The 13,203-nt window shown below is 50.0% G+C and overlaps 1 protein-coding gene across 4 annotated transcripts in view; it reads right to left on the minus strand.

Annotated features, from left to right (window-relative positions):
- Positions 1-1,854: 1,854 nt before the first annotated feature.
- The window catches only part of FCHSD2 (FCH and double SH3 domains 2), a 227,818-nt gene continuing 216,469 nt past the window's right edge, over positions 1,855-13,203 (minus strand). For all 4 annotated transcript variants that reach the window (XM_054164636.1, XM_054164635.1, XM_054164634.1 and 1 more), the window contains 6 exons: positions 13,005-13,088; positions 12,013-12,190; positions 10,111-10,331; positions 9,025-9,154; positions 8,360-8,442; positions 1,855-2,828 (listed from right to left, as the gene is read on the minus strand). In XM_054164636.1, the coding sequence (XP_054020611.1) occupies positions 2,745-2,828; positions 8,360-8,442; positions 9,025-9,154; positions 10,111-10,331; positions 12,013-12,190; positions 13,005-13,088 (780 nt within the window). In that variant the 3' untranslated portion in view covers positions 1,855-2,744. The remainder of the gene's footprint in view (positions 2,829-8,359; positions 8,443-9,024; positions 9,155-10,110; positions 10,332-12,012; positions 12,191-13,004; positions 13,089-13,203) is intronic.

The following is a 13,203-nucleotide window of genomic DNA, read 5'->3' on the forward strand; positions in this document are numbered from 1 at the left end:
TTTCTTCTTCCCCCAAGTCCAGGTGTGAAGGACACAGGAAAAAAAAACCACCCCAAACCAAAACCCAAACCCAACCAAACTGGCCAAAAAAAAAAGCCTTGAACAGGATCATGATGATGGCAACATTTTTGCCTTCTTTTTTTTTTTGTTTCCTGCTGGGTGTTGTGAAGCTTTCAAAATGATTTTTTTCTTTTCTCCTTTGCAGTTAAATCTTCTGTACAAAGTTTTATTTTGTTTGTTTGTAAACTTAAGAATAAGTTTGATAAACACATGAAAGAAAAAAAACCACCAACCAACCAAAGACCTCAGACAGATCAATGGGACGAGAGAGGTGCCAAAAAGCAACAAAAAAAAAACCCCACACCAAAGGAAAGGACAAGTTGGTGATTTTTCTAACTGATCCAGGAATGGTTTTCTTCACACAGCTCCCCTGCTTTTGGGTTCAGGATCCCTCTCTGGGAAAGGAGGTTGGCAAAGACAAACGTCTTGGGAGTCCCAGATTTGGGCTGGGATTCATGAAGATGTGCAAAACAAAATCCTTGCGAAGGTGAGTCGGGGTTTCTGAAGGAGTTTTCGTTGTCTTTTTTTGCCACTAATGCAAATGCAGCCTCAAAAAAATAGCCCTTGGTAGTAAACTAAAGGTAGGAAATTTACTGGATTAGGGAAAAATAAAAACAGACACCAAAATGAAGACAAAAAGAGCGTTCAGCAGAACCCAGCGGGCTCAAAGAAACCAACCCTGTGATGCCTTTCGACTGAAGCTTTGAGCTGGTGAAGGATCACTCGAAAGAATGTGATCAAAACTCTCTTTTCACCCAGTTTTTCCCTCTCCTCTGACTACTTCTCTCCATGTTAAACCTCAGAATATCCTCTGCCCTTTCCTTTCAAACAACAACAACAAAACCTCTTCCTTTTCGGGGATCTCCCTCTCAAAGCGAGGTTTGCAAAGTCTTTTCCTCTCTCTTTCTGGCCTAAGAGTCAACTGAGATCAAAATCTTGGCCCCAAAGGTAAACTGAAGGCTACAACAACAAAACCTCTTCCTTTTCAGGGATCTCCCTCTCAAAGTGAGGTTTGTAAAGTCTTTTCCTCTCTCTTTCTGGCCTAAGAGTCAATTGAGATCAAAATCTTGGCCCCAAAGGTAAGCTGAAGGCTACAACAACAACAACAAAACCTCTTCCTTTTTGGGGATCTCCCACTCAAAGTGAGGTGGTCTGAAAATTCTTTTTCTCTCTCCCTCTGACCTAAGAGTCAACTGAGACCAAAATCTTGGCCCCAGTGGTGAGCTGAAGGCTTTGTAGACACCAGAGCCTTTCCCCTGGTGCTCTGGCTTTGGCTCCACAGGGAAGGATGACTACAGGACCATTAAATGCAAGAACTGAAGAACTTGTGGAACTACTTCTAAAGTCTAACTCCTACCTCAAGCCAGATATCTGGGGGAGGAAGAACAGACTCCAGCCTCTAGCCAGACGTTTGGATGAAGGAGATACTCCTACCTCTAGCCAGATGTCTGGGTGAGGAAGAAGATACTGCTACCTCTAGCCAGATGTTTGGATGAAGGAGATACTCCTACCTCTAGCCAGATGTTGGGATGAGGAAGAAGATACTGCTACCTCAAGCCAGATGTTTGGGTGAGGAAGAAGATACCCCAACCTCTAGCCAGATGTTTGGGTGAAGAAGCCACACTGCTGACATTTGGACACTAAAGTCCAGAGCAAGAAGTGGGACAGAGACTGCCCCAAAAGCTGGGTGAAATGAAGAACCCTAATCCCCAAAACTCTGCTTAGAAAGGAACAAAAAAAATCTAAAAAGCAGCAGCTCAATTTCCAGATCTAGACCAAAAAATAAACCCCCTCACCTCCCTTTTGCTTTGCTTTTTTCACCTACCAGCTGGTCCAGCTCTGGAGCCAGGATGTTGCTACTCCTTCAGCACCGCTGTTATTTCTCTCTCTTCCTACGTGTAGGGCATAAATATTACTACCCAGAGCTGTTAATTACTTGAAGAGGTGTGCACTAATGAACACCAGATCAGCTGCAGCCAACTTGGGTTTTTTCCTCTCCTTATCTATGGAGATGCTTTTGGTGTTTCTCTTTCCTGCTTCTTCCTTTCTGCCAAAGGGTTTCAAGAGGAGCCAGCCTCTCCTTTATGTTTCTTATACTCACGGTGGTTTATTCTTTTCTTTTCAGTTCCCTTTTGCTTTCTGCCAGGAATCTGATTAATCCCTAATCAGACAATTAATGAGAGGTGAAGGATTAATGATCTTTTTGAAACACATTCCTATGGCAACAGTAATATACTGTACTAATGAACGTGGTCAGAGTAGGCTAGGACTAAGCTGCACGGCTGAGGCTCTCTCTTCAGCCTCTCTCTAAAACAAAAAAATCATTGGACCATCTTTAACCCAGGGGAGAAAAACCTCACTCTGAGGTTCTGCTCACTGGTTTGGCCCCTCTTGGTTTGTGCTAAGAGAGGGAAAACAAAAAATGATGTCTAGAAACCAACCCTTTCCCCCCACCCCCCCCAAAAAAAAGAGAGAATAACAAAGCACCCCAAAAAAAGGCACAAAATATTCATGACCGTGGGAAGGAAGCCGCCCTGTTGCTGCCACATCAAATCCTCCCTCTACCTCTTGCTCTAGGAAAAGTCTTCATCATGCAAAGGTGCCTAAAAAATAAACCCCCAGGAGATTGACCAAAGAGCAGGTTTGGTCTTGATTGTAGCACTACTACTGAGCTAGTCCCATCGTTACACCAGGGTGATCTCCACGTCCTCGATCTTCTCCGTCGTCCGGCGGTGATGCTGCGCGGGGGGCGGTGGAGCTGCTCGCACCTGGAAGGGCCAGAAGCAGCTGGTGAACAGCAGCAGACTGCCAGCCTCTCACAGCTTTCACAGAACCACAGAAACATTCAGGTTGCAATAGACCCTCAGGATCACTGAGTCAAACCCAGAACCCTACTCTACCATAGCCCCAAGCACCACATCCTAACTGCCCTGAAACACATCCAGGGTTGGAGACTCCACCACCTCCCTGCCCAGCACATTCCAGTGCCTGACCACTCTGGCTGGGAACAAATTCTTCCTACTGTCCACTCTACAGCTACCCAGTCACAGCTTGAGGCCATTCCCTCTTGTTCTATCATCTGGGAGAAGAGACCAGCATCAACCTCTCCACAACCTCCTTTCAGGTAGCTGTAGACAGCAATGAGGTCTCCCCTCAGCCTCCTCTTCTCCCAACTAACCATCCCCAGCTCCTTCAGCTGCTCTCCATCACATTTATTCCACAGGCACTTCCCAGCTTCCTTGCCCTCCTCTGCCCTGGCTCCAGCACCTCCACATCTCTCTTGTACTGAGGTGCCCCAAGCTGGACACAGCACTGGAGGTGTGGCCTGACCAGAGCTGAGTCCCAGGGGACAATCCCCTCCCTGCTCCTGCTGGACACAGCATTGCTGATGCCAGCCAGGAGGCCTTTGGCTTTCTTGGCCACCTGGGCACACTGCTGGCTCCTCTTCAGCTGCTTGTCCATTAGCACCCCCAGGTCCCTTTCTGCCACACAGCTTTCTACAGACTAAATCCACAGCCTTGAGGGATGAGCCTCCAAGGAGCTGCTCCCCACCTGCAACTGTTCACAATCAGGTTTGCTGTCATTCACCACATTAATAAACTAGAGCAGGGCAGATTGGACATTTGGAAGGAGTTCTTTGCTGTGAGGGTGGGGAGACAGTGGAACAGGTTTCCCAGAGAAGTTGTGGATGCCTCATCCCTGGAAGTGTTTAAAAACAGTGTGCATGAAGCCTTCCTTTGAACCACTGCTGTTCCTCCAGCAGGCTGGCAGAGAAATCTGCTGCCCAAGCACGTTGATGTCCTACCTGCTGCTTGGTTCTCCACTGCATTTAGAGTTCAGTTTATGTTCCAGCCCCTTGAGTGGAGGGTTTGGGATCAAAAATTACTCACTGATCTCTTGTGTTTAATATTTTGTGATATCTTTGTTGCCCCAAAAGAGAGATTTTGCCAGAAAAGGACAAAGAATAATTTAGAATCAGAGAATTGTTAGGGCTGGAAGGGACCTCAAGGATCAGCCAGTTCCAACCCCCCTGCCATGGCCAGGGACACCTCACACTACAGCAGGTTGCTCACAGCCACATCCAGCCTGGCCTTCAAAACCTCCAGGCATGAGGCTTCCACCACCACCCTGGGCAACCTGTGCCAGTCTCCCATCACCCTTATGGGCAAGAACTTCTTCCTGACATCCAGTCTCAATCTCCCCACTTCCAGTTTTGTTCCATTCCCCCTCAGTCTTATCACTCCCTGACACCCTCAAAAGTCCCTCCCCAGCTTTCCTGTAGCCCCCTTCAGATCCTAGAAGGCCACAAGAAGGACTCCTCAGAGCCTCAACTGTCAATCTGTTACTATAATCACTTTAGAACTTGCAGAATCCATCTCCTAGGATTAATTTTGGAATCAAGTTTTAGGGAGAGGGGGTTCAAAGTCATAAAGCCTGGTTACATCTAAGTGGCTTGTTTGTGTCGAATCAATCACTGCCCTCAAGAATCTACAGCTGAAAGGTGCTGCTGTTTTCATCCTGCCACATCACTTAAAGTTCTTGCTGCTCCTCACAAAGATTCCTTAAACCCCCCAGGAGCACTTCATGAAGGGTTTTGATCACATCATTTTCTCAAGCTGTGCAGGGGAGGTTCAGGCTGGATGTTAGGAAGAAGTTCTTCATAGAGTGATTGGCCATTGGAATGGGCTGCCCAGGGAGGTGGTGGAGTCACCATCACTGGAGGTGTTTAGGAAGAGACTGGATGGGGTTCTTGGTGCCATGGTTTAGTTGATTAGATGGTGTTGGATGATAGGTTGGACTGGATGATCTCAAAGGTCTTTTCCAACCTGGATAATCCTATTCCTATTCCTATTCCTATCCCTATTCCTATTCCTATTCCTATTCTATTCCTATTCCTATTCCTATTCCATTCTATTCTATTCTATTCTATTCCATTCCATTCCATTCCATTCCATTCCATTCCATTCCATTCCAATTCTCTTTCAGGACACACCAGAGCGACTCCCTCTGGAAAACGCACATCAGGGAGCAGCACCATAAGAAACCTCACAATGGTTTTTCCACCCAGGTGTATTTAACATGCCAAGGGTAAGTGAAATCTCTTCAGTTCAGGGCAAGACCCTGGAGTAGCTATGTTGGAAAGACAGCAAATGGCAAGAAAATTGTGAAGAAAAGACAAAGCTACAAAATGGAAAGGCTGAATCAGTGTCTTTTGACCAGGGAATTGAGAGATTCACTCAATGGGTTGGGTTGGAAGGCACCTTCAAGATGATGATCATGAAGGGAGTTCCAACTCCCCTGCCATGGGCAGGTACACCTCCCACTGGCCCAGGCTGGTAAAGGCCTCATCCAACCTGACCTTGAACACCTCCAGGGAGGGGGCAATGATAAGGTGAAATAAGGTTGGACTAAATGATCCTTGAGGTCCCTTGCAACCTGGTAGCCTATGAACCTACAAACACTTCAACACTTCCCACTCCAGTACTACTTGTAGTAGTCAATGGATAAAGCTACTCACTGACTACTGTATGATTCAGAATAGAACTGGGGAATTCTATCCAGAATAGAAATTCAGAATATAATTCAGAGTAGTTTATTCAGAATAGAATAGAATAGAATAGCATAGAATAGACCAGACCAGGTTGGAAGAGACCTTCAAGATCATCGTGTCCAACCTATCATCCAACACCACCTAATCAACTAAACCATGCAACCAAGCACCCTATCAAGTCTCCTCCTGAGCTCTCAGTGTGCACTTGCAGCCCAGAAAGCCAATCAGATCCTGGGCTGCAGCAAGAGAAGTGTGGCCAGCAGGTCAAGGGAGGGGATTCTCCCCCTCTACTCAGCCCTGGTGAGACCCCACCTGGAGTACTGCCTCCAGTTCTGGAGCCCCTATTACAAGAGGGATCTGGAGGTGCTGGAAGGTGTCCAAAGAAGGGCCACAAGGATGAGCAGAGGGCTGCAGCACCTCTCCTATGAGGACAGACTGAGGGAGTTGGGGCTGTTCAGTCTGGAGAAGAGAAGGCTCTGAGGTGACCTAATTGTGGCCTTCCAGTATCTGAAGGGGGCCTACAAGAAGGTTGGGGAGGGACTTCTCAGGATCTCAGGTAGTAATAGGACTGAGAGGAATGGAATGAAGCTGGAGGTGGGGAGATTCAGGCTGGGCGTGAGGAGGAAGTTCTTCACCATGAGAGTGGTGAAGCCCTGGAATGGGTTGCCCAGGGAGGTGGTTGGGGCCCCGTCCCTGGAGGTGTTTAAGCCCAGGCTGGATGAGGCTCTGGCCAGCCTGATCTAGTGTGGGGTGTCCCTGCCCATGGCAGGGGGGTTGGAACTAGATGATCCTTGTGGTCCCTTCCAACCCTGACTGATACTATGATACTACCTCCAATGATGGCGACTCCACCACCTCCCAGGGCAGCCCATTCCAATGGGCAATCACTCTCTCTGTGTAGAACTTCTTCCTAACCTCCAGCCTAAACCTCCCCTGGTGCAGCCTGAGACTGTGTCCCATTGTATTCTGGTTCAGAATACAATTCAGAATATTTTATCCAGAGTATAACTCACAGTATCACAGTACAGTAGTGGTTGGAAGGGACCTCAAGAGATCATTGGGTCCAACCCCAATTCAGGATATTCTATTCAGAATATTCTATTCAGAATATAATTCAGAATATTCATGTGTATATCACAGAGGCATTAACATCTACCTGTGTATAGCACAGAATCACCAAGCTTGGAAGAGACCTCAAAGATCACCAAGTCCAACCCTTCACCACAGACCTCATGACAGGACCATGGCACCAAGTGCCACATCCAATCCCCTCTTGCACCCCTCCAGGGATGGTGACTCCACCACCTCCCTGGGCAGCACATTCCAACAGCTAACAACTCTCTCAGTGAAGAACTTTCTCTTCACCTCCAGCCTAAACTTCCCCTGGTGCAGCTTGAGACTGTGTCCTCTTGTTCTGGTGCTGGTTGCCTGGGAGAAGAGACCAACCCCCAGCTGGCTACAACCTCCCTTCAGGTAGTTGTAGAGGGCAATAAGGTCACCCCTGAGCCTCCTGTTCTCCAGACTAAACAACCCCAGCTCCCTCAGCCTCTCCTACTCAGGGTATTTTATCCAGACTATAAATTCAGGATATTTTACTCAGCATATCATTTCAGAATGCAACTCAGATTATCCTACTCAGGGTATTTTATTCAGCCTACCAATTCAGACTATAATGCAGGCTATCCTAATCAACAGCATGATTTTTGGTCTCCTTACAGCATGCTGGCAAAATGCAAGCCTTACATCTTCACAGCATTTCCTTTCTGTCTCTGAACTCCCTCCCCTCCCCCACCCCCAACTTGATTCCAAACTTAACCCTAGGGGAAGGATTCTGCCAGTTGTAAAGTGATTAAGTTTGTTCTTTTGTCCTTTTCTGGCAAAATCTCTCTTTTGGGGCAACAAAGATAGCACAAACCAGTGAAGAAAATCGCTTGGTGAAGGATTTGTGGATCCCAAACCCCCCAGTCAAGGGGTTAGGAAACAAGCTGAACCCTAAGTGCAGTGGGGAAACCAAGGAGCGGGAAGGACATCAAAGTGCTTGGCCAGCAGATTTCTCTGCCAGCCTGCTGGAGAGGCTGCAATTGTTCAAAGCAGGTCGTTAAATGGTGCTGGGATTTAGCTGAGCTTTCTGTTTCAGGGCTGTGTAGGGGCTGGCAAGAGCAGAAATCACCTCCCAGAGCCTGGGCAGGCAGCGTGAGCTATCCACCACCATCTCATTTACTGTCGTTATAGAGGTGATTTCCTCCCAGCTTGGATTTCATGCCTCACCTGCCTCATGCAGGTAGCACAGCTCTGAAAGCAAAGCCAGAAGATGAAGGGCAGGGGGTGGGTAAGACTCAAGGTCATCTACACAATGGCTTAGTGTTTGGATCTTCATCTCAACTCTGCTCTCACGTTCTGGAGCTTGCTGGCACACCTTTGGGTTCAGAGGAGTGCCATGAAAATGCTCAGGGGCTTGGAGCAGCTCTGCTGTGAGGCCAGGCTGAGGGAGCTGGGGGTGCTCAGCCTGGAGAAGAGAAGGCTCTGGGGAGACCCAATAGCAACCTTCCAGTACCTGAAAAGGGGCTACAAGAAGGGTGGAGAGAGACTGTTTGCAAAGGCCTGTTTGCAAGGATCTGCAGGACACAAAGAGCCAAATCAGCACCAGAGAGCTGTCACCACCCTGCTTTGAATGTACCCAATCCTGATTTGCCCAAACTTGGCCTCCTGGCTTTGGGTAGGATCAGCAAGGATTCAGTCTGAACTTACAGGTCGCAGTTTGCCGTAGGAGGTCTCAGGAGGGATCCTTGGAGGCTGTGAGAATCCAGGGGCCTCTGAACTGAAGCTGTTCTCTGGAAGAGGAAGCAACAACCCATCACAAACCAGCAATGAATACATGAACCTGATGGAGAGGGTCCAGAGCAGGCCTCAATTATTAGAGGGCTGGAAGCCCTCTGCTGTGAGGACAGGCTGAGAGAGTTAGGGCTGTTCAGCCTGGAGAAGAGAAGGCTCCAGGAAGACCTTAGAGTGTCCTTCCAGTACCTGAAGGAGGCCACAGGAGAGCTGGGGAGGGACTTTCAACAGGGCTTGCAGCAACAGGGCAAGGGACAATGGATTGAAACTAGAGCAGGGGAGATGTAGGTTGGACATCAGGAAGAAGTTCTTTACTGTGAGGGTGGTGGAACACTGGAACAGGTTGCCCAGGGAGGTGGTTGAAGCATTCAAGACCAGGCTTGATGGGGCTTTGAGCAACCTGAGCTAGTTGGGGATGTCCCTGATTAGTGCAGGGGGGATGGAGAGGATGACCTCTTCCAACCCAAACCACTCCATGTCCCACAAAAAGCTGCTTCTCTTTACCCCCCCACCCCACTTCCTCTGAGGAGCAAAACCTTCCTGCTGCAATGTTTCCTTTTTTTAACCACAAACCCTCTTACCATTAGCTGAAGGTGATCTGGGGAAGTACTGAGAACCAACTTTATCTGGACTCTGGTAGGGACTGGTGGGAGGCTGGTCGTAGAGTGGCAGTGGCGGAAGGACGTTATTAGGCTTTGGAGTCGGGGATACCTGTGGTGAAAAGAGAGGGGAGATGCAGGAAGCCTTACTCCTCCATGGTCTTTATCCACACAAAGAGGTGAGGTCAGCTCTCTGACACATCACTGTGCCAGGAATCTTCACCTGGAGAACCTGGAGGCCTTGAGCAACCTGGGCTAGTGGGAGATGTCCCTGCCCATGGCAGGGGGGTTGGAACTGGGTAGTCTTTAAGGTCCCTTCCAACCCAAACCGCTCTGTGATTCCATGAATAAGAGGCCAGACTTTTAGAACAAGATTAGGGTGGGGAGACACTGTAACAGGTTGCCCAGGGAGGTTCTGTTCTGTTCTGTTCTGTTGTGGAAGTCCCCTCCCTGGAGGTGCTTGAGGCCAGGTTGGATGAGGCCTTGAGCAACATGGGCTGGTAGAAGCTGTCCTTGCTCATGGAGGTGGAGCTAGATGACCTTTAAGGTCCCTTCCAACCTAAACCATTCTGCAAATCTATGAATTATTATTTATGAGCAAAAGCAGAAATGGGTAGCTTCAGATTGGGTGTTAGGAAGAAATTCTTCACTATGAGGGTGGGGAGACACTGGCACAGGTTGCCCAGGGAGGTGGTGGAAGCCTCATGCCTGGAGGTGTTTAAGACCAGGCTGAAGGTGGCCGTGAGCAACCTGCTGTAGTGTGAGGTGTCCCTGCCCATGGCAGGGGAGTTGGAACTGGCTGATCCTTGAGGTCCCTTCCAACCCTGACAATTCTATGATTCTAAGTCCCAAGGTGAAACATCTTTCTTTCATTTTAGGAAGAGAGTGAGGGTGGGGAGACCCTGGAACAGGCTGCCCAGGGAGGTTGTGGATGTCCCCTCCCTGGAGGTGTTCAAGATTAGGTTGGCCACGGCCTTGCTTCAGCGGAAGGTGTCCCTGCCCACGGCAGGCTGGTTGGGCAGAGATGATCTTCAAGGCCCCTTGCAACCCAAAGCACTCTCTGAATACCTGAATCTCTCCAATCCACTGAGGCTCTCCATTCTCTGAGGCCGTGAGCTCCTCCACCAGCACGGAGGGGAAGACCCCGACGCGTCCGTTGAACTCCCCTTCCCAAAAGCCATCATCCTCTTGGTTCTCCTTGTTCAGGATGCGGAGGATGGCTCCCTCGGGGAAGGACAGCTCCTCCTCTGTCTGCCCCTCGTAGTCATAAAGTGCTTTTACAAAACAGACTGCAGGAGGCAAGGGGAGAGGTGGGGGGGAAAAAAAGAGGCATTGACACCAGGTGAAAAAGAAGTAATAATAAGCGCAGGAGAGAATGGTGTGGATGGAGAAGGGCTGGAGCACCTCTGCCGAGAGCACAGTGCCAGCAGTGCCCTCAGGCAGCCCAGCAGGCAGCTGTGTGCTGGGCTGCAGCCAGAGGAGTGTGGGCAGCAGGGCAAGAGAGGGGATTCTGACCCTTGGCTCTGCTCTGCTCAGACCCCACTTCCAATCCTGCCTCCAGTTCTGCTGTCCCCAGCACAAGGAGGACACAGAGCTGCTGGAGGGAGCCCAGAGGAGGCCACAAGGATGATCCAAGGGCTGCAGCAGCTCTGCTCTGAGGCCAGGCTGAGGGAGCTGGGGGTGTTCAGCCTGGAGAAGAGAAGGCTCCAGGGGGACCTCAGAGCTGCCTCCCAATAGCTGAAGGCATCCTGCAGGAAGGCTGCAGAGGGACTTTTGCTAAGGGTGTCTAGAGCCAGGCCAAGGGGGAATGGTTTGAAGCTGAGGCAGAGCAGGGTCAGACTGGAGCTGAGGAAGAAGTTCTTCAGTGTGAGGGTGGTGAGAGTCTGGCACAGGCTGCCCAGGGAGGCTGTGGCTGCCTCCTGCCTGGGGGTGTTGAAGGCCAGGCTGGATGAGGCCTTGAGCAGCTGAGTCTAGCTGAGAGGTGTCCCTGGGCATGGTGTGGAGGTTGAAGGAGAATCTCTGAGGTCCCTTCCAAGCTAAGGCAGCCTATGCCATGGATTTCATATTTATTTTCTAATTACTCTGTGATCAAGCTGTGGAATTGGGAAAAAAATTAGACCAAGAATCCTTCAAGAGCCTGAAATGTGGCCAAAGCTCAGGCTCTCCTGGAACTGTGCTCAGCTGCACCCTGTGATAGGACAAGGAGCAATGGATATAAACTCCAGCACAGGAGGTTCCACCTCAACATGAGGAGGAACTTCTTCACTGGGAGGGTCACAGAGCCCTGGAGCAGGCTGCTCAGAGAGGTTGTGGAGTCTCCCCTGGAGAGCTTCCAACCCCCCCTGGCCATTGTGCTCCTGGGCAAGCTGCTGTGGGTGCCCTGCTGGAGCTGGGGGGTTGGACTGGATGATGTCCAGAGGTCCCATGCTGGGAATCTGGGATTACTGAGAAGTAGTAAGAAATTCTGATGTGGAACATCCAAGGAGGAACTGCAGAATGCTTCTGAGAAGGAGCTTAATAGACCAACCATTTCTTTAATTTGCACCAGGGGAGGGTTAGGTTGGAGATTAGGAGAAATTCCTTTGCTGCAAGAGTGGTCAGGGGTTAGAAGAGGCTGCCCAGGGAGGTGGTGGAGTCCCCATGCCTGGAGGTGTTGGGACATGGCACTTGGGGAGGTGGTTTAATGGCCATGGTGGTGTTAGGCTGGTGCTTGGGCTGGAGGACCTCGGAGGTCTTTCCCAACCTTAATGCTTCCATGATTCTATGAGATCAGTAGAGTTTAGTGGCCATGGTGGTGTTTCCATGATTCTGTGATCTCTGGGGTGGATTTAAAAGCCACAGATGTGGTGCTGAGGGACATGGGTCCCTGGCCATGGTGGTGCTGGGGTGAAGCTTGGACTCAATGACCTTCGAGGCCTTTTCCAACCCAAACCAGTCTACAACTCTGAGAGTTCACTTATTGGTGCTTACCACTGGAGTCTCCATTCAGGCTGCCTGTGACCAGATCAGCCTCAGTGGAGTTGTTGGAGGTGTGTGACCGGCTGTCCAGCGCTGCCAGGGACTGCAGCATGCTCAGCAGACTGCTGGAGGTGGGGAACTGCAGGTACTTCTCTGGCACATAGCCTACCTGCCCTGCTTTGTTCCGTGCCTGGAAAGAAGGGACAGCAAAGTTGGGCTGCTTCTGAAAGCTGCTCTGCACACAACCCAAACACTCCCTCCTGGCCCAAGGGCTGTTGCTAGAAGGGCCCCAAAAATGAGGGAGAGTAACAGGATGAGGGGCAGTGGCTTCAAGCTAGAACAGAGCAGATTTAGATTGGATGTGAGGAACAAGTTGTGCACCAGGAGGGTGGTGGAACACTGGAAGGGAGGTGGTTGTGCTCCCATCCCTGGAGATATTCAAGGTGAGGCTAGACAGGGCTCTGGGCAACCTGCAGTAGTTGAGAATGTCCCTGCTGAGTGCAGAGGGGGCTGGACTGGATGACCTTTGGAGGTCCCTTCCAACCCAGCCCATTCTATGACTGGTGAGCTGCAGCACCCCTGCTGTGAGGGCAGGCTGAGAGCGTTGGGCTTGTTCAGCCTGGAGAAGGCTCCAGGGAGACATTCTGGTGGCCTCCCAGTGCCTGAAGGGAGCCTACAAGAAAGCTGGGGAGGGACTTTTAACAGGGCTTGTAGTGAGAGGATGAGGGGCAATGGATTGGCACTGGAGCAGGGGAGATTCAGATTGGACATTAGGAAGAAGTTCTTTACTGTGAGGGTGGTGGAACACTGGAAACAGGCTGCCCAGGAGGTGGTGGAGTTGCCATCCCTGGAGACATTCATTGTCAAGTTTGATGGGGACATGAACAACCTGATCTAGTTGGAGATGTCCCTTTTGACTGTAGACTAGAGGACCTTGGAAGGCTCCTTCCAACCCATTGAATGGTTCTTAGTAATAGGGAAAAGAAAACTCAGAAGCAGGATACCTTTACCCAGTCTTCCATATCTCCATCTTCAATAACCTCCAACACCTCATGCTCCTCTATGGTCAGTTCATCTGGCTGAGAAGCCTGGAGCACAGAAAGAAAAGATTAGACAATAGCAGTGGGTTTGGGTGCATGAGACAGGCAGCATGAAGAACCTCCTCATCAGCTTTTGATTCAAAACTCAGGTTCTTCAACAACT

This window comes from Dryobates pubescens, chromosome 10, assembly GCF_014839835.1.
Source record: "Dryobates pubescens isolate bDryPub1 chromosome 10, bDryPub1.pri, whole genome shotgun sequence".
NCBI classification, from domain to species: domain Eukaryota; kingdom Metazoa; phylum Chordata; class Aves; order Piciformes; family Picidae; genus Dryobates; species Dryobates pubescens.